The 26,354-nt window shown below is 39.1% G+C and overlaps 3 protein-coding genes across 4 annotated transcripts; 2 read left to right on the forward strand and 1 right to left on the reverse strand.

Moving 5' to 3' along the window:
* Positions 1-1,550: 1,550 nt before the first annotated feature.
* On the reverse strand, positions 1,551-5,363 carry LOC137940583 (uncharacterized). 2 transcript variants are annotated; one of them, XM_068785743.1, is made up of 5 exons: positions 5,049-5,363; positions 4,777-4,920; positions 2,945-3,394; positions 2,140-2,440; positions 1,551-1,962 (listed from the first exon to the last, which is right to left on the reverse strand). In XM_068785743.1, exons 1-5 carry the CDS (start codon positions 5,133-5,135, stop codon positions 1,826-1,828), a joined length of 1,119 nt encoding a protein of 372 aa, XP_068641844.1. In that variant the 5' UTR covers positions 5,136-5,363; the 3' UTR covers positions 1,551-1,825. The 2 variants fall into 2 exon arrangements, with proteins under 2 accessions (XP_068641844.1, XP_068641837.1); XM_068785736.1 differs by having other exon boundaries at positions 4,777-5,363.
* A 1,330-nt stretch (positions 5,364-6,693) lies between these two features.
* LOC137938864 (ankyrin repeat-containing protein ITN1-like) lies at positions 6,694-8,961 on the forward strand. The gene is made up of 5 exons (XM_068783945.1): positions 6,694-7,189; positions 7,276-7,425; positions 7,512-7,610; positions 7,704-8,218; positions 8,350-8,961. Exons 1-5 carry the CDS (start codon positions 6,694-6,696, stop codon positions 8,959-8,961), a joined length of 1,872 nt encoding a protein of 623 aa, XP_068640046.1.
* An 8,288-nt stretch (positions 8,962-17,249) lies between these two features.
* LOC137939398 (EH domain-containing protein 1-like) lies at positions 17,250-23,944 on the forward strand. The gene is made up of 16 exons (XM_068784669.1): positions 17,250-17,482; positions 17,577-17,656; positions 18,523-18,591; positions 18,688-18,748; positions 18,829-18,881; positions 18,961-19,000; positions 19,087-19,145; positions 19,934-20,047; positions 20,328-20,430; positions 20,509-20,558; positions 21,084-21,212; positions 21,320-21,571; positions 21,903-21,982; positions 22,196-22,322; positions 22,458-22,601; positions 23,410-23,944. Exons 1-16 carry the CDS (start codon positions 17,398-17,400, stop codon positions 23,593-23,595), a joined length of 1,632 nt encoding a protein of 543 aa, XP_068640770.1. The 5' UTR covers positions 17,250-17,397; the 3' UTR covers positions 23,596-23,944.
* Positions 23,945-26,354: the final 2,410 nt, after the last annotated feature.

Genomic DNA, 26,354 nt, shown 5'->3' on the forward strand with positions numbered 1-26,354 from the left:
TGTAATGGGTCCGGCGGGGGCCGTATCCTGCAGTGACGCTGTTTCGGCATTCGTCCCTTGTGGTTCCTTCTTGCTGGGTTCCGGAACACGGCCTAGTGCACAATGCTGCCAGAGTGCCTTGGCCCTGCAGAAGAAAACTGCCACTAGAGCTGATCTCAAGGCCTTGTGTCTGTGCTTGAAGCAGACTGGTCCTTCCTTTGGTGTTATGCCAGAGAAAGCCAAGCAGCTTCCCCGACTCTGCAAGCTCAAACTCAACATGCCTATTAGCCCTGATATCAATTGTGACAAGTCTCTCTCTCTCTCTCTCTCTCTCCCTCTTACTGAATTTTAAAATTTTTCATTCATGTTCTTCTGTTCTGTCAAATGAGCTACTAATGGTTCTGGTTTGATGATCATTTTGCAGGTTGTGATGAAGTGGAGGAAACCCACAATCCACAATGTTGTGTGTCTGGTGATAGAATGATTGATATAAAGCAAACATCTCTGTAGTTTGTTTTCTACTTGTTGAGCTGCATTTATACATGCTTCAGTTCCTGTGTTTTATTTTTCTTCATAAACATAAGAATCCAACTTCCATGAAATTAATCTAATCATAGAGACCCAAACAACACATTTGCTTTAATTAAAAAATCTCTAATTTCAAAATTAGGAATTGAAAATAATGAGGACTAATTCTTATTTGTTAACAGCAATAGTTAGAATCATTAATACAATTCTTTTTTTTATATTATCAATGTAATTACAAACTTAAATACCAGTTCTTTTTAATCGGTATTACCGTTGTTCCACGATAGAAAATACCAGCTTTCAGGAGTGCCTTCTGGCCTGAGCTCTGCTTTCTTTCACGCAAACCATTTAATCACTCCGTCTCAATGATCTTCTTCACAACATCTTTCAAGCTAACAATTGGCATTTCTGCGAGAAGAAACTGATGCAAAAATCCCAAGAAAGATGAGAATAAAAAGACAGTTCTTCGAATTCGTTTTGGTTTCTTTGATTCAGTTCAGCATTATGAACTGTGACAGTTGTGAAGCCTCTGCATCTCCATCCTGCTTTCCTCTAATGAAAAACTCATTGAAACTCTCCGTCTTCAAGATCCTCTGCTTTAACTGTTAGTATCTACAAAATTTACTCCACACCCAGATCTGACAAAGCGGTTGTCTCAGAGAAGTCTCAATACTGAAATACTTCGGTTTTCAGCAGATATTATTTCCAAGAGAGAAGTTTCAAACTCAAAGCAAACCTCAAAGGATCAAAAGCCTTTAACTGGATTTGCTAGTAACACTTTCCTCACTGTCCAAGACTAACAGAAGGCTATTATAATTGAACAAGACAGATAAATCAGAGGTATATTATACCTCTGCCATTTCTGACAGTCAAAGTTGCACAAGTGAGATCCAATAATGGTATTTCACGAAACCTTGTCTGTTCACTTGATGATCCCTGTCAGCTCAAACTGGGCTAAACAAATAAAATTGCTTGAGGTCATAAAAATGAAGAATATAGGGAAAAATAAACTAAAGAGACCATTTTCAAGGAACTGAAAATGATTTGAAATAAATAAATCCCTTGATATACACTCAATTCCTTAAGGGAGAAAAAATGATTTTATACAGTAAGGGAGTGAATCTAAATCAGGAAAAGAAAGAAAATAACACACAAAAGAAGACTCCTGGCAAAAACGAAAAGTGGTTTCCCCTTGTTCTTTTGTTTCTGAACCAGTAATTTTCTCCATTTGTAACAACAGCATAAAGAGGGGGAGAAGAGCACCTTTCCACACAATAATAACAAATAAAAAGGAACACAAAAAGCTGCAGTCAATCCTCTAATTAATTCCAACAGTCTTCCCTAACAGCCACAGCACCAAAGACAGCTGGATCCCAAAAATAGTGTGGAGATAAGATCTGTCCAGCATGAATCCAAAGACAGAAATGCCAGCTCTGTTGTTCTCGAGGTATGTCACTGCATCAAAGCAACACAATATAGTTAAAGGTTTAAATGCAAGCTGAGGAAAACTGTCCACATAAAGGTTTAAATGCAAGCTGAGGGAAACTGTCCACATAAAATTGGCTGACCCAGGCTGCTTAACCAGAGGAACAGTAAAATGCCTGACTTGTACAAAATAAGGATGCTGCTCACCTAATGCTTGCCTCTTTTGGAAAGAGATGGTGCTGGCAAGGGGTCTCATGACACTCATGCTACCATCATCTTCATCTTCATCTGTGGGCTCATGGTCAGAGTCATCATCAACTGGAAATACACATTGGTGAGAAGGAAGTACCGGTGTATCAACTTCTTCTTCTATAGAATCAAAAGAGTCTATGGTAGCGCACACATGCCATTTTGCAGCAAAAGATGTGATAGCTTGAGCCTTGTGAGTGATCTTGGTTGCACTCCGGAGGCACATTAAGAGGCCAGTCACCAAGGTGACAGAGCAAAGCTGCAAATATGCAAGGAATGAATTAGTTTCTCTAGAGGTGGAAGAAACCATAAAAATGATAAGGTTGCATTCAAATCTAACTCATAATGCCACACAACAAAGGGTTCATTAATCATCTGCTGGTGAAGTTCATTCATATAACTAAAAGTTTTACTTCAATGAAGTATCAACTGTAAGGTTTCTTCACAATAAAATTCAAAGTAAAGCCAATACAAACCTATATGAAGATACCGATGATCTCAAGATATTATTTACTTGGCAGAAAAAGAGAAACAACAGAGGCAAAAAGTGACTTCAAATTGCTGACACATGTTATGTGTAACAACACATTTGCATGTCACGCTTCTGCCTCTCCGATGATTGGATGGTGGTAATGTTTATAGTATTTGGAATATTGTTGGAGTCCAAGATGCAAGCTGTAAAGTACAATTTGGACAAATCATTCTTCCTCTATCTAGAAGCTACAATATACTTATGTGAGATGAAGATATCAAGAAGACTCACAGCAAGCTCTCCGGTCTTGAAGATATTGACATCTGCATGAGGGCTAGTTGTGATGAGTAGTGATGCAAACTGGCTAGCGGTGACAAATACGAGGGTTGAGACTATGAAAGCTCGAAATCGATGGCTAATGACTCGAAGCTGTCTCTTGACTTTTAGATGTTCCTTCAAGATGGACGACACGTCAGATTCTTCGTGGAAGACCTCGGCAAAGTCTTGCAACCGCAATATTTGTAAGTGACAAATGAGTCGAAAGAGGACGCACACGAGGAAAAATATGGAGGTTCTGTACACCCACGAACACAACTCCATTATGCATGCTATGGTATCACTAACATATACATTGCCTAAGAAGGGTATCTGAGAGCCACCAGAGCAGTACCACCAAATTTTATATGCACTCTCAGCAAAGAAACAGGGGAGAACAAAGACTGAAAGCAGCCTGAAAGATCTCTGCATTATAAACATAAAATAGTTTTAGCGGTTTCCAGTTATATGTGCCAAGTAAATCAACTTGAATATTCAAAAGATATTAAAAGATAATAACAAAAACCTGATGATATTGGAATAAATTCTTCAGAATGGAAAACAAATTAATAAATAGAAACTTCTATTGTTTTAATTTTCTTTTTTACATTTTTTACTTTATACATTACTGTGATTCTTTCCATTAGCAAGCTTAAGTGAGCATGGAAATCGGATCTGAGATAGTGTTATTTCCTCCATTGTCCTTGCCTTCGTTTTGTTTAGCATCTCAACCATCTTTGTCAATTTATAGGAGTCAACTGAAATGTAAACTTCAAACAAAAGCATATAAATTTTCTTTAAGTTACTGAACTGCGTGAAAAAGAACTTTCTCATTCATCTAGTTTGATACAACTAAGGTATTCACTGTCAGAAGAACTTGCCACGCTCAAACAAAAACAGGCAAACATCTCTACAAGGAACTATTCGTGTGGTGTTTCTCTGTGATAAGCTCAGAAACTGAATGTAACAAGAACAGAAGACATAAATCATCTTCAGCCATACAGTGTACATGGAGAAAGCCATCATGCATTTGTTTTGATTGATGCAGGATACCTTTAAGGTGTAACAAAAGTGAATGAAAGAGCCAATGTTATCACTAGAACTTAGTCTCAGACACTGTAAAGTTGACACCCATGTAAAACCAACAATACTACTCACAAATGCACTGAAACAAGAAAAAAACAGAGCAATATTAAAACCCACCAACAACATCACATGCTTGAAGCAAAATGAAACCACAGAAAAGAAGAGGGTAGTCCTTTTTCTAATACAGGATTTCATTTTACTAAGAGTTCATTAATAGCTTTCAGTAATCACAAACAGAGATTAGAACAAGATGAACAGACCAGCTTAAATCTATATATGCAGAATTTAATTTCATTTTTTAAATATTAAGAGTTCATATAGAAACTTTTCGACATTCAGAAAAAAAAAAAAGGATTAGATCAGAATGTTAGAAAAATGATTTTTAAAGCTTTTCAAAATTGGAAGGCTGTATTAGCAGAATACTACGTTTGTACATGATCAGCAAAAGAAGGTATTGATAGTAACCATGAAAGGAGGGACAAAAGAAAAGATCTTCTGTGCAGATTGGAAAAAATATACATGAGAGCAACCAAGACAAGAACCAGTAACGGTACGGAGAAAAAGCAATTTGCCCGGTGTTCCTAATTCATGATGTTTAACAAAATCCTGTTTTCCACGACAGGTGTAATTCAATTTCCAAACATCTTCTGGATCATGATGAATCAGAGAATGAGAAGTTCAGAAAAGAAAGACAATGAAAGCAGAGGAGAATACACACATACATTGAGCTGCGCCATGTAGCCCTGTCGAACCTTTTCGCTTTCACCGCAGAGCTTATCGAGAAAGAGAAACCTGCGGAGACCATATTTCCTGACGAAATTCGAGAGGCAGAGGAACGAGAGAGTCGCGATGACCGTGAGGGAGATCTGCACGACGGCATCGTAAGGCCTTTTGTGAGCAGAATTGCATTCAGGGCACGCGAGAACGAAATGGGAAACCAAGGGAACAGCGAAAGTGAGGAGAACGAAAATGGTCCACGAAATGATACTCGTACAAGTCGTGGATTGGTCGACGCAGAGATATCTGAGGCAGGATCGGAAGCTCCGAAGCTCGTCGTCTGCAAGAGACGCAGAGCGTTCATACAGCTTTTTCCGCAGGAGAGGCTGTCGTTGTTGGGGGTATCCCTCCTCTGCCATTGACAGAACTGATCTTCCCCACCCTTCTTCCAATCTTTAAATTATGTATTTGTATCTATTACGTTCGAAGAAGAGGAGAACTATTACCAGATTTGAATGCACTCCAATCTCTGCGGCTCTGGCCGTTTAAAGGGGATGTTCCTGGTTGATATATATAGCCTACAGAGAAGAAGTTTCCGGCGGAATTCTGTCCGAGGATGAGCTGTGACTGCCTCTTCCATATTTTTAAAAAAAGACTAAAATGGAACAACATTATTTGCAGCAAAGTGGGGGGTTGATTTGACATCCCATTTGCCCAGCGTATCATCCATGCAGTCCAATACTTTTCCTGAATTTTAATAATTGCAGCAGATGTAAAGATACCCATCGTTATTACCATGAAATCTTCAAAAGTTCAAGCCATATTAATCTAGAATTTGATGAGACACATGGTATGGGATCAGTGGATGCGAGAGAACCTTTGGCGTCAGACAAAAAGAATAAAACGGGAGAGAAGAATCACCATCATCAACTCGCGTCGAGAAGGAACACAACGACACGATGCAGATCATTTTTCTCTAATTTTATCATCGGACAGGTGGAAACCGATCGATTCGCACTTTTTCACAGCTTGATTTTGGTCAACTAATATGATCTTGAAAAGACAAAAAAACCTTGTAATTGTAACAATTTTTTATTATGAATAACATAAGACTGCCACCCACGACGACAGATCCGCCTCAAATTGAGCTTTTGCTGCTCTCCAGCAAAGAGGGTGTCGTAAATCACTCGTTTTTCTTTCTCTGTCATGCCACTCTTTTAGGTAGGAAAAAGAGCAGAAAAGAAAGGGGCAGTCCATATGAGACGAGTCTCTCCCATTCGATTCATCGTCCCATGTCACACTACAAATATTTTTTTTATAAATAATAAATAATAAAGATAAAAGTAAAAGGTAAATGATAAAAAAAACCCCAAAAAAGGGCACAAATACTGGAAATTTTTACAAGAAGAATTTTATTTATTTATTTATTTATTTACATTTTCCTATTGACAAAAAAACACACCCTAAGTGTAGTCCTTGGACACTCAAATGTCTCAACCACATGGGTAAACCCTATACCTTGGGGGCTATTATAAGTGAACTATGGTTTTTCAACTTGCCAAGTTGATTCATGACTCGACCGGGTCAACTCAGATTCTCAAATAACATAGTTCACTTAGACTAACTCGTCCCGGTTTGAACCATGAAGTGAACCAAAAGATTGTATGACGTGAGCTATAGCTCTCCATGGCGAAAGAGTAGGGATAAAGAGAAAGAGAAAGAGACAGAGACAGAGACAGAGACAGAGCAAGAGAAAGAGAAAGAGAAAGAGAGCCAACACTAGTTTTGTCGGGAAGGAAAGAATTAATCGCACAAGACCAAAGGGAATGGTGGGTCATCTTCCGTTCGTCACCCTGAAGAGACCATCCTTATACCTGCTGCTGCTCACAGCAGGACAATAGCAGCAGCAGCAGCATCATATCATGTCGACAGAATTCCGAGACGCAGGCAAGCTGTACGAAGCCGCCATACAAGGGAAAAAGGAGGTGCTGATGGCCTACGAGCCGGGCCGCTGGCAGTTACCAGTTACGCCAATGAAAGACACACTTCTCCACTTGATCGTCACCGTCAGGCACGAGGAACTGGTGAAAGACATCATAAACAACACACCGCAGAGTGAGATCTACAAAATTCTGAAAAAAAAGAATCAAGTCCGAAACAACATCCTCCACGAACTCGCAACCACCGAAATGGTCGAGGTTGCAAAGCAAGTACTGAACAAATTGACCCCAGAGCAATGGGGCAACTTGATCAATAAAAAGAATTATTGGGGGGAGACGCCGGTCTTCAGAACGGCTGTTTACGGCAGCAAAAAGATGTTCTTGTTCCTGACGGAACACGTAAAAGACTCGACAGCCCATTTGAGAAGAGATGATGGCATGACGATGCTCCACGCAGCCATCCTCGGGGAATCCTACGGTCTGTTCGTTTCACCTCTCGCCATTTTTACCTTTATTTTATTCTGTACTTGTGTCTGAATGCATGGTTTTTTTATTCATTCACAGATTTCGCTTCTCTGCTGTTCGTTAGGCACGAGTCTCTAGCAGACAAGATTGACAAGTACGGGCAGACGGGTCTGCATCTTCTGGCGAAAACTCCCTCGGCTTTCAAGAGCAGGATGCCATACGGGTTCATGAAAAGACTCATCTACCACTGTAATCAAGCTAGCTCTTCGTTCACCGCAGTTTCTTTCCTCCAGGCAGGCGAAGTACCTGACTCTTTACCTCATTGTTGCCTGTAGATGCTCCTGCTGGACAGGAAGAGAACAACAGCAAAGCTAAAACCGGCGACAACGCAAACGCCAGCAAAGCGAACAGAGTTGTTTCGAAAATTTTCCAGGGTGAGTTGTTGAATAGTTGCACCCCGCACCCAAATTATGGGCTCAGTCAGTCAATAGTTGCACTCACATAACTAGTATTTGTGATTGCTACAGTGATCCCTGTAATGAAAAGGATTTCGGATGAAAAACGAAAGCACGGGCTTACATCGACGCTCATGGAAGCATTAGTAGAGACAGACAAGTCATGGAAGCAGAGGGGCGGTGGAGGTGGAATTCTTTTAACGGATGAGAATTTGGATAAAGATATAGGACAATTGTTAGCTTCAAAATTAAAGATTCCTAGTAAGAGGGGTACAGATATCCCACTCTTTCTGGCCATAGAGCATGGGATAATGGAAATAGTGGAAGAGACTGTAAACAAGCATCCTCAAGTTCTAGACTTCAAAAACCAATTCGAACAAAATGTACTCCACATAGCTGTGAACCACAGGCAGCAGAAAATCTTCGAGTTCTTAATAGGGAAGAAATTACCAACTACTAACCCGCAAAGAAGCACTGATCGAGGTAAGCACTCCATCCTCCATTATGCTGCCGCTGATCGAAGCCAAGAACATGAGGACGCTGCTGGGCCTGTTCAGAAACTGCAACGAGAGTTACAGTGGTTCGAGGTGAGATATCCTTCTTCGCCTTCCTTCCTTGTGTTGCTGATACAGCCTACTTCCGGTTATCTAACAGGATGCAACAAAATTTGACCATGGGATTGATCAGTTAATTTGAAATCTTCAATGGTTACATGCAGCGTGTGAAGAACAGTGTGCCTGCACATTTTCTAGATCTCCCCAATATCGACCAAAAGATCCCTCAAGAGCTGCTTATGAAAGGACACAGCAAATTGCATGAAGAGGCCAAGGATTGGCTCAAAGAAACAGCAGACTCCTGTTCCATTGTGGCTGTGCTGATTGCTACAGTCGCCTTTGCAGCAGCATACACTGTACCGGGAGGAACAGACAAAGTTACCGGCCTCCCTGTTCTCCTTCACATGACCTCCTTCCTGGTGTTTACAGTGATGGATGTGCTTTCCCTGGTTGCCTCCTTAACTGCAGTCGCCATATTACTCTCTGTTCTCACCTCTCCCTTTCAACTGCTCGACTTTCACACCTCCCTACCTCGAAAGCTCGTCTTTGGCCTCACCTTCCTCTTCATATCTATTGCTACCATGATGCTTGCCTTTGCCGCCACCATCATCATCACTATCCATTTGGACCAGAAATGGCTCACTCTCTTGCTCTACACTGTCTCCCACTTTCCAGTCACCATCTTTATTCTCCTGCATCTCCCTCTCTACATTTCGCTTGCCAAGGAGTCTCTCGCCTGGCTCAGCGAGGCACTTCCAGCTCTATACAAACTCTAGTAACCTACCCAGAAAACTCATTGCAAGAATCAGAGAAACTACACTGCTCCATGCATCATCATACTTCAGCTCCATCATTAGTTTGCTTTTACTTCTGTAGCTTTTTTTTTTTTTTTTTTTCAATTTTTTGTTAGTATTTGTACTTGAGATGATCTATCTTGGGAAGCAAATCTTTCAGCTTGAGGAATGAAAGTAAGCCCTGATACTTCTGAGTTCATCAATAAGCAATGAGGAGGAATTTTCTGCATCAGCATTGCCAAACAAAATAAAGTTATACCATTTTACTACATAATTTTCCAAATTATGAAATTCAACTGGTGTTCAGATGGTTAGCTTACTCACTGTCACTCAAGTGGCAGTTTGAGAAGACAACAACAAAATTTAAAACACAGAGAGACAGAGAACCACTCATGTAGTCATGGCACTTTCTTCTCTCACATTTTATGGAAACATAAAACGTTAACCAAGCATCAACTGCTCCTCCAATGAACAATTACACCTCCCCTTGTTCCAACAAGCTTCCATCTTTTTGAACCAAACAAGCAAAGACAACCCTGGAAAGTCCTTCGCAGGCGGAATCACCTTTGTTAGTTAATGAAGCAAGGATAGACCATAAGCAAGTGAGCCAATTTCTGATATAGGAGGATTCTGAATGCTGCATCCTGCTTCTTGAGAGCTGTCCCAAGAGTTGAGACACATGATAGAGTTTCCTAAAGACTCCACCAGCAGAACAAATGGAAGGTTAGCAAGCTTTCAGCAGCAACGAATTCTTTGGACAAGAAAAAATGGCTGAGGGTGTACATGTGTTACACACTTTGTCCAAAAAGATCAATGAGTTGGCCATGAAAAGTGAGTGGGAAGAAATGAAGAACAAGTACTTGGAGGATGTGCAAAAATCTCCAGGGGAACACTGCCTTGCGACTGACGATCTTAGGTGACACAATCTTTCACATTCTGGCACATAGCGAGATGCCTGGTCTGATGAAGGACTTAATCACAGAGGTGCCTGCTTGTTGTGGCCTGACAAACAATCTCCGAAACACTATCCTCCACGAGGTGGCTGGAAAACCTCAATTTAAGTGGAGAGAGGCCTCTCTTCCGAGCAGCAGCATCTGGAAGGACAAGGATGGTCAGCTTCTTAGCTGAAAGGCTGAACGAGCATGACCCTACCTGGCCATCAATGACACAGAAACTGCCCTGTAATTGCTTGAGCGTATGGAAGAGAAGAAGCACTCATCGATCAAGGATGTGGCGGGTATGAGAGATGCAGAAGGTAGGTCTGCATTGCATCTTCTGATAGAGATAAAGGATAACGAGATAACAGATAAAGATAAACTCACTCTGTAATTTGTATCCAGCTCTGAAGAGTTGTACATGCTACTGATCTTGTTGTAAATTCATAAATAGCTGTTTCTTCATCAATGAAAAACAATGAGCTTATTACTTTCTTTTTCTCTTTAATATCGTCAATATGGTATCAAATCGGAGCTAACAATCCTTGTCTTCTTTCTTCTCGGTGTCATTTGAATTGCTGAAACCCGCCACTGATGACCGCAGCCCCTCGGCGCCAATATCGGCTCTTTCCAATTCCTCTCTCAACTCAGGCAACACATCCGAGAGGCTGGAACCTCTTTGGAAATTTCTTCACCGACACCATCTGAATATTGGACTGTTGTTGGTAGTCTGCAATACTTGTCTTTTACTTGTCCTGACATTGCTTATGTGGTGAATAAATTATCTCAGTTTATGCATTGCCCTATTATTGATCACTAGGATGCTGTCAAGAGCGTTATCTTTGTGGAACTCTGGATCATTGTTTACTACATCGACAATTTCCTTTGTCTCTCAATGCGTTCTTTGATGCTGATTAAGCAGGAAACAAAGATGATTTCATTTCCACAGGTGCATATCTTTGTTTACCTAGATCACAATCCTGTCTCTTGGAGTTATAAGAAGCAACGGACTGTGGTTCACTCATCTACTGAGGCGGAATATCGATCTGTTGCAACCATTGTAACTGAAATTTGGTGGATCTGCTCTCTTCTCATTGAACTAGGTGTTTTTCCTCCACAACAACAGGTGTTTTATTGTGACAATATCAGTGCTATAAATTTGTGTTCCAATCCAGTATTTCACTCTCGCATGAAACATATGTTAAGAATTATACGCTCTAATTCCAAACTAATGAGAGCAATAATAATAATCATGGAATAAAGGAAAAACAAGCACGAGAACAAACAAGATTTATACAGGTTCATTTAAAGGTGAGACTACGTCCCGTCTTCCGCCGTTACAGTAATCTACTATAAAGATGAAATAGTTTACAAGAGAAATCGCACACACTTATAGGTGGTTTTTTCTCTAACCTCTCTCGGCTGCAACTGATGCTCTTCGAATGATAAAACCCTAATAACGGTGCCCCAAATGTAAAGAGAAAACTAGGGCAACCGCGATACAAGAGTAAAATTTCCAAAATATCCTTAATGAAATAACAGTTAATATATCGTGGACCGGGCGGGGGCTCCGCCCCCACTACCCTAGGAGGGGGAACCAACCCTCCTTCTAACCCCCACAACGACCTTACCATGAAGGTCGATCTGCGTAGGACATTGATTAGGCTCCACAACTTAACAACATGTTGCTTTGGATTACAACTTTATTTGCGAACAAGTTTAGAGTGGTGTTCTTCAGGTTACTCATTTCTCTTATGGTGATCAGTTGGTTGATGCTCTCACCAAACCACTTCCGCGACCACACTTCCTCTTCTTGATGACCAAGATTGAACTCTCCTCTCGGAGCTCCATCTTGAGGGGATAACAGATATACCAGATAAAGATAAACTCACTATGTAATTTGTATGCAGCTACGGGATGTAGCTGTAGAGTTATAAATATCTTCATCAATGAAAAACACTGAATTTATTACTTTCTTCTTCTCTTTAATATTGTCAATATCTTCTAGCCAACACTCCAACTGCTTTCAAGAGTGGATGTCGCATGGGGATAATCAGTAGACTCATTTACTCGTGTATCTCTCTCCCCTTTGATCCTATTGCATGTCAATTAACTCGTCTTTTTAACACATCCTGCTTTTTTTATTAGTCATTCCAGACAATCCTGCCCAAACCCAAGAACAAAGCAGAGAAGGACATAATGAGATTGGCTTCTGCTCACCGATTTATCAGATGCCCATGTTTATTCTTCATAAGCTTCAAATAGGTAAAGAAGTTGTCTTAAGGGACTATTGCCTTCTTTAAGCAAGCAAGAAAACCTGAGAATATAATGATAAGTAGGTTGCCTAAGCATCCTGCAATGCCATTGTGTTCTTCTTAAAAGTAACATACAACAAAGTTTTGGCATTTTGCGGACTTAGCCTGTGTATGAAATTACCACTCTCTACGTGAAGAAACATTTTATAGATTAAATTTTTTTTTATGGATCCAACTCAATTATTGGGACACCTCATTTCTCTTAGGGTCTATTTGGAACCCCATGGAAAATAAAAAAAAAGGAGAATTTAACCATTATTATTCCTGAAAATATTTAGTTAAACGTAGAATTTGATCATTATCTCATTTTCACTAACTATGTTTGGGAATAATAATGGTCAAATTCTTTTTTTTGTTTTTTTTTTTTGTTTTTGTTTTCTAGGGGCTCCAAACAAACTCTTAGAGTTTAAGTTACCCATCTCAAGAGAGGACTTGCCATTGACTAAGTAGTCACAAAGGAATTCAAGAAATCGATGAATACCTTGAACTATTTCATTTTTATAAAATATAAAAAATTCAAAATTATTTATAGGACAATACTCTTGACAATTGTTGGAATTAAAGTTGGAGGCCAAGATATTTGTGACACCTTAACATGCCAATTGACAAACAGTGTTGAAGAATGCCATCCTCTAAAACTATTGCTTTGATCCATAATATTACTCTATACTCATCAATCATCCAACTAGAATATGTGGAATTAGCCACTAAATCCTCAACCCTATCATCCAATTCATCTGCACCATCCTTTTGGAAGAGTTTAGTGAGTGGGAGCTGATGCTATCCCTTCACTAAGTCCATTAAACAAATAATTGTATATGAACAGCTCCTTGAGATTGCCATAATGATGTAAATGGTTTACTGTGTGATGTATAAAGCATAGCTAAGAAGAAATGTATAAGATGGTTGAGAACTAGCTAGAAAGATCACACCTATTAGAAGCATGAACCGTGATATGTATCATGAAAAAAGAGAAAAGAAAAAAGAAAACAAACATAATCGAAGAAAAGAGAGAGAGAGACAGAGAGAGAGAGAAGAAAAAAAGAAAAGAGAATCAAGCTTCACATGGGAACCAAACATCTGTACAAGGTTCAGTGAGATGCCTAAAGCATAGATAAGAAGAATTTTTTAAGATGTTTAAGAAGTAGTTAGAAAGATTACACCTATTGGAGGCATAAAATATTTGATACTTCATGGGAACAAAAAAAGCATCCATCTTTTTGAATCAAACAAGCAAAGGCAACCCAGGAGGGCTTTTCCCATGCCGAATCACCTTTGTTAATTAATGAAGCAAAGGATGAAGCAGAACAAAGTGATTCATTATCTGATAAATAAGGTTGCTGAATGCAGCACCTGACTCATGAGTGGTGAACCAAGATGACAGACCCAGGAATGAGTTTCCGGAGTAATCACGGGATTGAAGAGGAGAGGAGCGATGACGAGATGATGCAGAGTCCAGTGGTGAGTGATAGGAGTATTCGTGAAATGGGAAACCAGCAATTGGGAGATGACCCATCGAATACTTTCAGCACCATGGACTTGTTAGGACAAGAAGATGTGTTGGACCCTCGCGGTAAAGATTACTATGAGTTAGCTATGAAAGGAGAATGGGAAAAGATGACGGAGAAGTACGAGAGGGAAGCCGAGAAGGATCTATTCCTTACTCAGCTGCGAGTGACAATCTTAGGTGACACAATCTTTCATTCTCTCGCACATAGTCGGAGGCCGGACCTGATGAAACGCTTGATCTCACATTTTCCTGCCGTTTCGGGCCTGACAAACTGGAGAGGAAATTCTGTCCTCTACGAGGTGGCCACCAGCGGTGATGTGGAAATGGCAAAGTTGGTACTGGATGAGCACCCGCATATGCTGGAGGACCGGAATTTTTTAGGAGAGACTCCTCTCTTCCGAGCAGCAGCATATGGAAATACAGAGATGGTCAGCTTCTTGGCTAAAAGACTGAACAAGTATGACCCTACCGGGAGCGGACAGTTGAGAAGGTGGGATGGCACCTCCATTCTTCATATTGCTCTTCGTGGCCGCTACTTCGGTTGGTTTTCTCTCTCCTCCTCCCTCTGCAACCAGAATATCGTTCTTGCTTGAAGGAAAATCTTTCAAATTCAAATCATGTTTAACTAACAAAAGTGACTATCCATTAATGACACAGAAACTGCCCTGAAATTGCTTGAGCTTTGCGAAGAGAGGGAGCACTCATTGGCCAAGTATTTGGCGTGTATGGCAGATGCACAAGGCAAGCTTGCATTGCATCTTCTAGCCAACACTCCAACTGCTTTCAAGAGTGGATGCCGCATGGGGATAGCCAGTAGACTCCTTTACTCGTGTAACTCTCTGGCTTTTGATCCTATTGCATGTCAAGTAACTCACCTTTTTAACACAAATCGGCTTTGTTTATTAGTCATTCCAGACCCTCCTGCGCAAACCAAAGAACAAGGCAGAGAAGGAGATATCGAGACAGGGTTCTGTCCACGGAACTACCAGATGCCGATGGTTATTCTTTATAAGCTTCAAACAGGTAAAGAAGTTAGGCTCATGGAGACTATTGGTTTTTTTATTGTAAGCAAGCAAGAAAACTGGAGAATATACTGACCTATATACTGCATTCTTATGGCATTGTGCAGTACTTGGGCGTGTATGTAATTACATCTGTCAAGGTGAAAGAAACATTTTATAGATTTATATATATATATATATATATATTTTATAATACATGTTTCCTGCAAATACAAGTTGAAGAATGAATAACTCAATTTTCTTTTAGCATGGCCCGAGCTCGGGAAACTGCGTGAACAGAAGAAGGAGCATAAGTTAGCACTAGAATTGGTGAAAAAATTGGTGAGCATAGACCATTCATGGTTATGGGATTCTACAATAGGTGGCGAAAATATGGCGGTAGCAGGCGGAAGACCTGAAAATCATACAGAAATCATAGACGCTTCATCAGACAGTACGTCTTCCGCCTCTGCATCTTCGCCTGCTGATAGATTCTCTGAATCTTCGCCTGCTAATATATCCTCTGCATCTTCGCCTGCTGATGGAGCATGGCATGTCGAAACCCCATTGCTCAAAGCTGCACAAAATGGGATCACGGAGATTGTGGAAGAAATCTTGAATGAATTCCCACAGGCTGCAGAGCATGTGAATAGCAAAGCTAAGAACATTCTGCATGTAGTGGCGGAATTTCGTCAGGAGAAAATGTTTAAATTTCTCACTAATAGGCCGTCTTTCCCATTACTAAGGCTTCACAGGTGGGTGGATACGAAAAGGAACACCGTTCTCCACAACGCAGCCAATTACGTTGAAGAGAAGAAAGGTATCTACCAGGGTGGAACACATAGACCCGGCGAGGCTCTTCACTTGCAGTTCGAGATACAATGGTTCAAGGTGGATCTCCTCCTCCTCCTCCTCCTCCTGCGTTCTTCGCTTTAATTTACTTCTCCTGCACATTTCAACAAACAGTTATTAAGGTTTTGTCTTACACTGCTACTAACACGCTCTCCGCTTTGACAAGGCAGCAAATTCAGGAGATTGTGCCTGCCAGTTACCTCCACAGCTTGAACGAGGACGAGGAGACGCCTCTGACTTTGTTTTCAAAGACCCACGAAAATCTCGTCACAGAAGGAAAGAAATGGCTCGTCCGCACAGGCAACTCTTGCACATTAGTCGCGGTTCTCATTGCAACAGTGGCTTTCACGTCCGCTTACACAATCCCAGGCGGACCAGATAACGAAGGCAGGCCCTTGCTAGTCAAGGAGAACGCTTTCATCATTTTCACAGTCGCAGACACGTTGTCCTTATCTTTTTCCTTGACATCCGTGGTCGTCTTCCTCTCTATCATGACAGCCACCTTCCGGCAGCAAGATTTCCACCACTCTCTGCCACTGAGGCTGATTATTGGCCTCAGCGCCCTCTTCCTCTCAGTCACCACCATGATGGTGGCTTTTGCTGCTACAATGGTTCTGATGTTCAGGCGGAGGCTGCACGATGCTGCCATTCCTATCTACCTTCTCGCGTTTTTGCCAGTCTCCATCTTCGTCCCGCTGCAGTTCCCTTTGTACGTAAGGCTAGGTTGGTACAGTTTGAGGGACTTTTGGAAAGCGTTCCGTGCAGCGTTTCTGGGGGCACCCACCCCACAGCGATTTTAGGTGCCCCGACCTAACTACTATCATTTGTCTGGGAATTTGCATGTTTGAATCTGCACCGGAATTTTCGATAATGGCCTTAGAAAATACATATTTTGGTCATTTTATCACTTTAATAGTAAATTTTCTTTATATAATCTTATTGACCCGTTAATGTAGGACCCATGAATAATACTTCGAGCAAGGGGAGAGAGAAATAAAAAAGAAAAAAGAAGAAGAGTTCTCGGTAGAGAGGGAAGAGAAAGAAAATAAGGGAGATTAGAGAGAGGGTACTTCACACGATATAGGGAGAGAAAAAAAGAAATTTTTTTTATATTTCTGAGTTATAATTACCCCTGTTTATAGTTAAGGAGGTGATAGAGTCCATGTACAACTAACTTTAAGACTCTTAATTACATTCCAACTAGAACTTCTATTCTATTTCAGTACATGTTCATTATCTCTTAGCTCGAGCCATACTTTGTATGAGGACTTTTGTTGACACCTCTCGAGTTCTAACAATATACATCACGATTTTGTAATTAAGGAGATTAATGCTTATTAAATATATAAATATATTTTTTATAATTTATAACTAAAAATACCTATTTAAGAATTGCGGGGAATTCGTAAACAGTTCCCTTTTTTTATGCCTTCAGATATATACACGTAGTTAACCAAAATTTATCAAGATTAATTTAAGATTTTAAAAATTCAAAATTTTGAAAATTTAAATGCATCCAGTATCTACTGAGCCAATAATCTAATTGCCTTTCGGTTTCGTCTATATTTGGTTCTTCCCTCGTAGAAAATCGGATATCAAAATTTGAAAAGCAGTTGAAAAATTAGGCATTTGGCCAGTGGCGTGTGATCGTTCACCCACTGTGAAAATTTGAAAACCAAACCGTCCATTTCAAATTCCTCCGCTTCATTCTCGCAGGCACCGCCTGCGACAGCCACCCACGCGGAAGCAACGCTCTGTCTACAAAATCCCTCTTCTCCCGCCTCTTTTTCGTGCTGGTCGATTTCATGGAGATTTCTACGCCGGCAATCAGCTCTTGTTCCCGAGAGCACCAGAAGATTTATCAGGATTGGTTTCAGTGCGCGGATTCAGGTTTCTGTTTCTTGTCCCTCGGTGATAGATCATATTCACTATCAGATAATAATTGGTATTGGTTTTCTTTTCGTGTTTTGCTTTCTATGGGTAGACGGAGATGGTCGAATCATCGGTGCGGATGCCATCAAGTTCTTCGGTTTGTCGAATTTGTCTCGTCCGGAACTTAAACAGGTTACTTATTCCTCACCCCTTCTCCTTGTCTTTGCATTTTTTCCACTTTATGTCAATTTAAGTGTTGCTGATTGAAGTTCGTATTCCCTTGTATGAGGATTCGGGAAGTTTGAAGTGGTCATTCTTATTCTTTAGTTTTTGGAATCGGATATCTATGTTTCCGATTTTTTTTTTCGTTCCTATTGTTTCTGTCAGGGTAACAGTTGGCACGGTGGCTCTTACAAGAATTGTTTGCTCTTTCGTTGTTAGTACATTATCCTTACTCGAGAAGCTTATGATTGTTCTCTGAAAATCCGATGTCTATCTCTCGTTTGTGGCATGTTACTGCTATTGGATGTACTTTTGAAGCTGTAGCCCTGCAAGTCCTTCCACAGGTTGAACATCCTGTCCTCTGAAAATGCCTATAAATGGTTGTCAGAATTTAATGGGCATAAGTGGATTGGCTAAGTAGCAGCAGTCCATTGTCAGTGACGTTTTGACATAGTCATTGATTAAAGTGGAAGGGGAGTGTAGGTAGCGGACAACTGGTAAAACTTGTTTAATCTTCTCTTTCGCCAGCTTGTGGAAGTGCCCTTATAGGAATTCGGACCCTTTTTCATTTTCTCCCGAATTAGTTTACATGTTGGGTTAAAGAAAATGTGTAAGAATACATTTTAGAAATATCTATATCAAGATTTTCTTCTTAGAAAGAAGTTTTCAAGTTTCAGCTGTTTTGTCCAGAGGTGGACGCATTCTGTTGATTACTTAAGAGTAAAGCACTTCTCTGCCAGTGACATTTACTGCCGGGCTTTCTTGACCGATATTTTTCTCATCTTTATTGAAAAAACTCCCTACTTTTGTAGCCCTTACATAAGAAATTTCTGTAGGTATGGGCAATTGCAGACTCCAAGAGGCAGGGACATCTTTGTTTCAAAGAGTTCGTTTCTGCAATGCAGGTTTGTCTCCCCAGTTTTTCTTGGAATATTACCTTTGTCATTGCACTTGATTAGAGGCCCTTCTTAATATCTATTCCAACCATTAACAATGACCAGCTGGTTTCTCTTGCTCAACAAGGCCATGAAATTACTCACGACCTCCTCACAGTGACTGCAGGTATGACAGAGAAAAGCATGTGGTTCACTCCTTAAACGTGCTTAACAAATGTATGTTACACTTTTGGTCTTTGATTGTAGATTTGGAAAATTTGAATCCTCCAACAATGGAAGGCCTTGATGCATTATTAGTTGTAAGTATTTAGTTTCCTTATATTGCTTTCTCTGGGAAGTTTACGTTATCTAACTGGTTTGTGGTTTTTAACTTTCCAGAAAAAGCATTCACCTATAAAAAGTCAGACAGATGTAAATGGTAATCGATATTATTTACTTTCTCTCTGCTGTTGAATTTTATGCAACGTGATTCCAACAGTGCTGAATTTGTAATTTACCCTGCAGGAAATTCTAAGCAACATTTGTCTGCTCCCCAACGGTTTTCCTCTAAATCAATAAAGAGGGTAAATTTTGTGGCTGTTGTCTTCCCCCTATGGTTGAATCCAAATTCCTTGACTTTCTCTGACTCATCTTCTTCTGCATTTTTCTGCGTTTTAATCACTGTTCATTTTGGTTATACTTCCATCTCATTTTTTTGGGAAAAGATTCTACTTTTACCTGGAAATGATTACACTATTTACCTTCTGCCATATTTTGTTAAAGTTAGGTCTAAGTCCATCCTAAATTGATCAACCTAAGTTAGGAGACCTTTTTCCCAACTAATAATCATGAGGTTAGTTGATAAGCTATTTAAGTTTGGAGTCTCTAGAGATTGTATTTTTTTAGGGTACTTAGGGTTTGAGGCTTTCTCTCCTTCTTGTTATATCTTTTTAATAAAATTCTCGCCATTTAAAAAAAAAACCAAATGATTTTTTATGACTTTAATGTATGTGAATTATTCTTCATTAAACCTAAATAAAAGACAATGGGCCTAAGACATGGACAACATTAATATGATACAAACTATATGGAGCACAATCTAGGCCCTATTAATTGGACCCCCTGCTTTAATACCATGTGCAAGTTAGTTCCAGACTCTAAGTCAATCCCAAAATGACTAGCTGGCCTTTTCCCTACTTATAACCATAGGATTGTTGGTGACTTTAATCTTTGTGGTTTTATTCCTCATTAATAATGTTTTTACTCTAGTATCCAGCACCTGTTTGAGATTAATCTTCTAAAGTGACAAGTAGTAAATGCTGGTAGCTGTATTGTATTGCTAGTTTATTGTTGAGTTTCTTGACATGTGCAGGTTTCCTTAAGCTCCGTTACATCAATTATTGATGGTTTAAAGAAGTTATATCTTGAAAAGCTGAAGCCCCTCGAAGTCACTTATCGTTTTAATGATTTTTTTTCACCATTATTGGTGAGTATGACAGTACTACGTCATTTAATAAAATTATCTTTCACCTCTTGACAACAATGATATAATGTATACTCGAATACAATGTATTGTTCAGTGCAGTTGTTGCTGGAATCTATTGCATTATAATGCTATTTCTTGTTATTATTTTAAATGAAAAACATCATTGATTTGTACGATCTGATTGTTGAAAATGATATTCTTGTGAAACTCTTTGTTTTCTTTCATATCAAGGATCTATGGACAAGTAACCTTTGAATTTTTATCGGTTCTTTGGTGTCAGACAAGTAGTGATTTTGATGCCACACCCATGGTTATGCTATTGGGTCAATATTCCACTGGGAAGACAACTTTTATTAAACATTTGTTAAACACCGGTTATCCTGGTAAGTTGAACATGGTTGTTTTCTTTCTCCTGACGTGAGAAGTATACTTGTGCTGACCAATTCTAATGTTTTGTTCAGGTGCTCATATTGGACCAGAACCTACAACTGACAGATTTGTTGTTGTTATGGTATGCCAAATGTCAAAACTACATTGTTACAAACTTTATTGTTTACATTATTCTCTTCATATGAAGCTGTTTGATTATCAGGTGTCTTATGCAGCTAGTGATAATGTGTTGAACTGTTTGGCATTTTGAACGGACGGTAACTTGGATTTGAGAAGATCAGAAATCATAAGTTTTTACCGTACAGCACTTGACAAGATTACAATGTTAACTTTGGGAGAGTGTTTCTTAGTTAATGTTGAGGTCTTTACTGCACATTAAAATCATTACCACCTTGTCTAAAATTTGAAGAGTCCAGTCTCTTAAGAGTGTAAAGAAAGTTCACTGGATTGGCTTGATGTATAATGTTGGTTCCTAATCCTACTGTTTTTGTCTATCTATTATTTTTGGTCATTTGCTAAGTCTTTTCAGGGTCATGCTCACATATCCCTGGCTGATGTAATCCATAGGCTATGCCAATCCACTTAGGACAGAACACTGACAATCATTAATAATTGTGTCCTGTGTTCATAGTTTCGTTTTTTTCAGTCAGGACCTGACGAAAGGAGTATACCTGGGAATACTATAGCAGTGCAGGCAGGCATGCCTTTCAGTGGTCTCACATCATTTGGAACTGCTTTTTTGTCAAAATTTCAATGCTCCCAGATGCCACATCCAGTGAGATACTTTGTCATATTCAAAGCCTTGTTTGCTTCTCAAACTGAAATTTTAGAAGTTTCGTCCATTGTGATTTTCTTATTCTCACTTATCTTTTCTGTCTGAAGCTGCTAGAACACATCACCTTTGTTGATACACCTGGAGTTCTTTCTGGAGAAAAACAAAGAACCCAACGAAGCTATGATTTTATGGGTGTGACTTCATGGTTTGCTGCCAAGTGTGACCTAATTCTACTTTTGTTTGATCCCCATAAACTCGATATCAGTGATGAGTTCAAACGGGTTATTGGATCCCTGCGTGGTCATGATGACAAGATAAGGGTTGTTCTGAATAAGGCTGACCAAGTAGACACACAGCAAGTAAGAGTGATAGCCTATTTAGATGGGGCTGGCTGGATGCAGGACCACATATTTGAGATGGAAAGATCTTCCTTTTATCTCAAATGGGTGGAGTTGTTTATCAGTTGGTTTTGCTGTAGACGACAAATGAGCAAAAATGTGTGAAAAAATTGTAGAATGCTTCCATCTTTACCATGTATGAAAAAGATAAATAGTGGTTTAATTGGGAAGTTTCATTGTTGCCAGCTGAAACCAACTTAATGTCTGCATCTGGCCATTTCTAATAGCCTTATGTCATTTCCATCTTCATAAAATTAAATGGCTTTTTGTTTGTAACTTTTCTTGGTTGCAGCTGATGAGGGTCTATGGGGCACTAATGTGGTCGCTAGGAAAAGTACTCAACACTCCTGAGGTTATGCGTGTTTATATTGGGTATTTTCTGTGTGCCCTTTAAGCCTCCCACTAGAAGTTTTCCGTTTTTCATTTCTGAATGTTTTTCCTGTTTTTTATGTGTGATTTACTTTTCTCTTATCTGTATATGTTATTTTAGCTTGTTTATATTATGAATCTTGCTATTATTGTTTGCCAAACTTTCTTCTGAAGAGAGCATGAATTGAGTGAATACAACTATATTTTTCTTAACAGTTCATTCAATGATAAACCCGTTAACGAGGCTGCCATTGGTCCTCTTGGAAAAGAGCTGTTTGAAAGGGAACAAGATGACCTTCTTACCGATTTGAAAGATATTCCTAAGAAAGCGTGTGATCGACGTGTAAGTTATACTTAAACAGCATCTATTATGCCTTTTCTTTTTGATGCAATGTTTTGCTCTCCTGTCCAGATGCATATTTGCTTGTCTATCTCTATTTTGCAATTATTGGACTTTGATGACATCTTTGAACTGCAGATTAATGAATTTGTCAAACGTGCTAGAGCAGCAAAGATTCACGCCTACATAATTAGCCATCTCAAAAAAGAGATGCCAGCAATGATGGGTAAAGCAAAGACCCAGCAAAGACTTATTGACAATCTGGAGGATGAATTTGCAAAGGTTTCTGCTCCACTATTTTTAGGAGACTTTTTTTCCTCTATCAGAGATGAATAGTATTTTCTGTGCAATTCTAGATGTGAAGTAAGTGTATACATTTGTAGTAAGGAGCTCTTTTCAGTAAATATGTTCCTCTCATATCATGCTGCTTCTTCATTTAAAACAATTTGGTTAATCTTATGGCTTTTTATTGTGGTAGGTAATTTGATATTCGAGTTTGAGTTGGCACCTCAAACTGTTATGGACCGGGACTGTACCTATTATTGTCATGTCATTTTGAGGAAAAGAAAAAAAGCTTGATTGAGGACATGAATAACTTCCTATGATTTCTTCTACTTTTATGGTTCATCTTAATTACTAGCCAATAAAATTATCAAGTGGATCTTTTTTTTTTTTCTGTTCCTGCAAATTTTCATTTAGCGGTTGAACCGAAAATCATCATTTAGTGTAGTGTTCAGTTTATGGGCTATAATAATCATCATGGCCAATTGAAATCATCCTATTGATTTACAGTCATGATCTTGTCTAACTTTTGTTTGTATCATATGGATTCATTGTTCAGTTTATGGAATCGGTCATATGGTAAAGTCTTAACTGTATGTTTTTTTGAACTGCTGTGTATGTTATTGTTATCAATTGTGCAGCTATACTTAAAGGCTATGTTTTCACTTTCGTCCTCTCTCTGTCTTTCCAATTCTCAAGTGGAAGCTGTTTATAAATTGACTGGTCTTAGGAAGGGAAATTCCACCTTTCTTTTTCAGAAATTTATGCTTTTTTAAATAAAATTAACTGGGAATCTTTGCCAACACAGGTTCAAAGGGAGTTCCATCTTCCAGCTGGGGATTTCCCGAATGTTGAGCACTTCAGAGAGGTATTGGGTGGCTACAACATTAACAAGTTTGAAAAACTAAAACCCAAAATGATACAGGCTGTTGATGATATGCTTGGTTACGACATTCCTGAGCTTCTGAAAAGCTTCAAGAACCCATACGAGTGATAGAGATTTCAGCTGTTGCGGATAAATGATCAATTATAAAGGCTTATTGAAGTTTCATACGTCTTTTTGGTGGAATGAATATCCATTGCACAGGGCTTCTGATGTGGTCAGTATACCGGGCAACCATTGTTGCCCATTGAGGGGATCGGAATTCAGCATTCATTGGAAAATCAGTTCTTCCTGGCAAACGGCACATCTTCTGTGTTCTTGGCTGAGCATGGAATTATCCCATGAATTTTATGACATTTGAAGCAAAACATTTTTTTGTGGTTGCTGTATGAAAAGCAATGACTCGTCTTATGATAGTATAATAGTATGTATATCTTTTCCATGGCTTATCAATAATAGAAAAAAATTACTTTAGTGCTTGCATAGAATCTGTCTTGCGTCATCATAGCTGCTTTTTTTTTTTTTGGTTTTTAAAGTCTGTGAAGATTTGGTTCTCCCTGCTTTTCAAGAATGCTTTGTAGCATACTTAACTGGACTCCCTTGATTTCATGTTTATGTTAGTGGGGGTAGCACATGCATTCCACGTCTTTAAGTTAGTTGTTTAAGAGTGAAAATAATTAAGTGTGGAAGAAATAACCTCACATTGATTTGAGGCTGAAATGATCTTATGTTTGTTATACATGAAGATTGGTTGGTCATTTTGAGAGCAACCGGCTTTACTTTAACGTGCTATCAAAGCTAATTCAAGCTTGTTTTTTTTCTGTTGTATAGTTTCAAAATTTTTGTTCTTTGTGGCTTGTGGATGAATGTTTTCTGTCTGCAGTCAAGTTGTCGATTTGGGCTTGGATGTGAGTAAAAAATCACCTGTTTAGTTGTTTGAGTAGATTTTCCATCTCAGGCTAGTTGTTTCAAAGTAAGAGTTGTTGTTGTGTATGGAAGAATAACCTTATATTGGTTTGAGTTATGCTTATAAGATTGGAGATTTTGACTAGTCATTGGTTTGAGTTCTGGTAATAATTTACTAGCTTGCAGTTGTATTATCTATCCCCCCTATGTGTGATCTGTAATTCTCTTTTAGTTGAAATTACCCCTGTATAGGGATAACAATCATATAACAAGCAGTTAGAGGCATCAACAGTCAATCAGGAGGTTTATTTATGATCTTGTTTCTTTAAAAAATAAACATAGAAATCGACCCAATCCCTGACTGCCAACTTCTCTGTTTTCGAGGGAGATTGGTGAAGGTAGTGTCTCTCCCTTCTTGTCACAACGTATGTAAGATCATAGTGAACAAAGTAAACGTCTTGGTCTCTTAAAATATCTATTTATACTTATCATGAATGGGTCTGTAACATTTAATCTTGAATTAAAACATTATTAAAATACTAAAAATATGAAACTGTATGTGTTTAGAATCTAGTCGAAAAACAACTTGCTAAGAATTCAAAGCTGCTGGATCTGACTCTATTGTTAGTGGATAAATTGGATATGTTACAAGCATTTATGCTCCATTTATTCCACATTAACTACTTCAAAATTGATTTTTTTCCACTCATAACTTGGTATACATCAGAGAATTAGATTCGCTCTCTTCTGACAGTTGATGAAAGTGTTGCAGTCGGTTAGATTTTTTTTTTTCCACTCATAACTTGGTATACATCAGAGAATTAGATTCGCTCTCTTCTGACAGTTGATGAAAGTGTTGCAGTCGGTTAGATTTTTCTGAGTGTTTGTAAATGCGGCACGAGTAAACTTGACATTAATGAACAGCACTGAACTGTGCCTTGCCTGAGTTTCGCGGAAGAGAAATTCATCGCCTGGAATTAGTTGAAGCGTCCTTTCACCATCCTTCTCGATTCCTCTTTCGGTCCTGAGATGAAGGGGTTCAGGGAAGGTGGCAATTGTGACTGCCTGAACCCAAGGGATTGGTTTCGACATCCCTCAGCGTCTTGGGTCCGAAGCCGCCTCTGTCGTTGTCTCATCCAGGAAGCAGGTTGAACAATCTCACTTTCTATTTTTCCTTTTTATGAATTTATAATGAAGCCGAAGATTTTTATGGTTTGGGAATCTGGGCTTTTGTCTTTGTTGCAGAACAACGTGGATGAAGCTGTAGAGAAGCTCAGAGCTCAAGGAATCGACGCATTGGGAGTTGTTTGCCATGCCCAGAATGCGCAACAAAGGAAAGAGCTCATTGAATAACCGTTCAGGTATATTTTGCCTTTTTTCTCAAGTCCAGATAGCGTGCTTGATGTTGACCGAGAACATAGTGCTTTTTCACTGTTTGGATTTGAGTATTAGGACTCTGGTTGAATTTGTCCAGTTTCTTAAATCCTTTTTCTTTTCTTCCTACAAAACACCCGTCTTGTGGTGTTCTTTAATTCTCTGCACAAGTCATGGTTTATGTGATTTAGAGCTGCAAATAAGGCTGGGTAAACTTTAATAGTTTTGTTTAAGCTGGTTACCGGTGTTGGAGAAAGAGGTCACTTGGCATAAGAGTGTCACGGAAACTTTAGTAACATTAAGGACCTAATTTATCTTCTGTTCGTTGATTAGAGATTGGTGTAGAACTTTGATTGATTGCGATTGCAAATGTCGATTATTTTTTTTATTTTTTATAATGCGTAAGCTTTGTATTTCTAGTCTTTTTGAAAAATCTCCATGCTTTGTTCTAACTTTACACTCGTGGTTTTATTTTTGATGTTTCTTTTTAAGGCTTCTTTTAGTTTAATCTGATAAACTTTGTGTTGTTTCATTGCAGAAATATGGACATATTGACTTAGTTGTATTCATGACTGTTTTAGTATTGAGAG

This window comes from Aristolochia californica, unplaced genomic scaffold (assembly GCF_029961685.1).
Source record: "Aristolochia californica isolate CCGP_79_NKW_82.1479 unplaced genomic scaffold, dmAriCali1.0.hap1 SCAF_10, whole genome shotgun sequence".
Classification (NCBI taxonomy): domain Eukaryota; kingdom Viridiplantae; phylum Streptophyta; class Magnoliopsida; order Piperales; family Aristolochiaceae; genus Aristolochia; species Aristolochia californica.

Excerpts from the sequence above, each read along its gene's own strand:
- LOC137940583 (XM_068785736.1), bottom strand. The coding sequence starts at position 5,190 with ATGGCAGAGGAGGGATACCCCCAACAACGACAGCCTCTCCTGCGGAAA. Across the intron at positions 3,395-4,776 it reads GCTACATGGCGCAGCTCAAT|AGATCTTTCAGGCTGCTTTC; the intron begins GTATGTGTGTAT and ends TTTATAATGCAG. Across the intron at positions 2,441-2,944 it reads TCAAGACCGGAGAGCTTGCT|CTTTGCTCTGTCACCTTGGT; the intron begins GTGAGTCTTCTT and ends GCATATTTGCAG.
- LOC137938864 (XM_068783945.1), top strand. The coding sequence starts at position 6,694 with ATGTCGACAGAATTCCGAGACGCAGGCAAGCTGTACGAAGCCGCCATA. Across the intron at positions 7,190-7,275 it reads CATCCTCGGGGAATCCTACG|ATTTCGCTTCTCTGCTGTTC; the intron begins GTCTGTTCGTTT and ends ATTCATTCACAG. Across the intron at positions 7,426-7,511 it reads GAAAAGACTCATCTACCACT|ATGCTCCTGCTGGACAGGAA; the intron begins GTAATCAAGCTA and ends TGTTGCCTGTAG.
- LOC137939398 (XM_068784669.1), top strand. The coding sequence starts at position 17,398 with ATGGAGATTTCTACGCCGGCAATCAGCTCTTGTTCCCGAGAGCACCAG. Across the intron at positions 18,749-18,828 it reads CCTCCTCACAGTGACTGCAG|ATTTGGAAAATTTGAATCCT; the intron begins GTATGACAGAGA and ends CTTTGATTGTAG. Across the intron at positions 22,602-23,409 it reads TGGAGGATGAATTTGCAAAG|GTTCAAAGGGAGTTCCATCT; the intron begins GTTTCTGCTCCA and ends TTGCCAACACAG.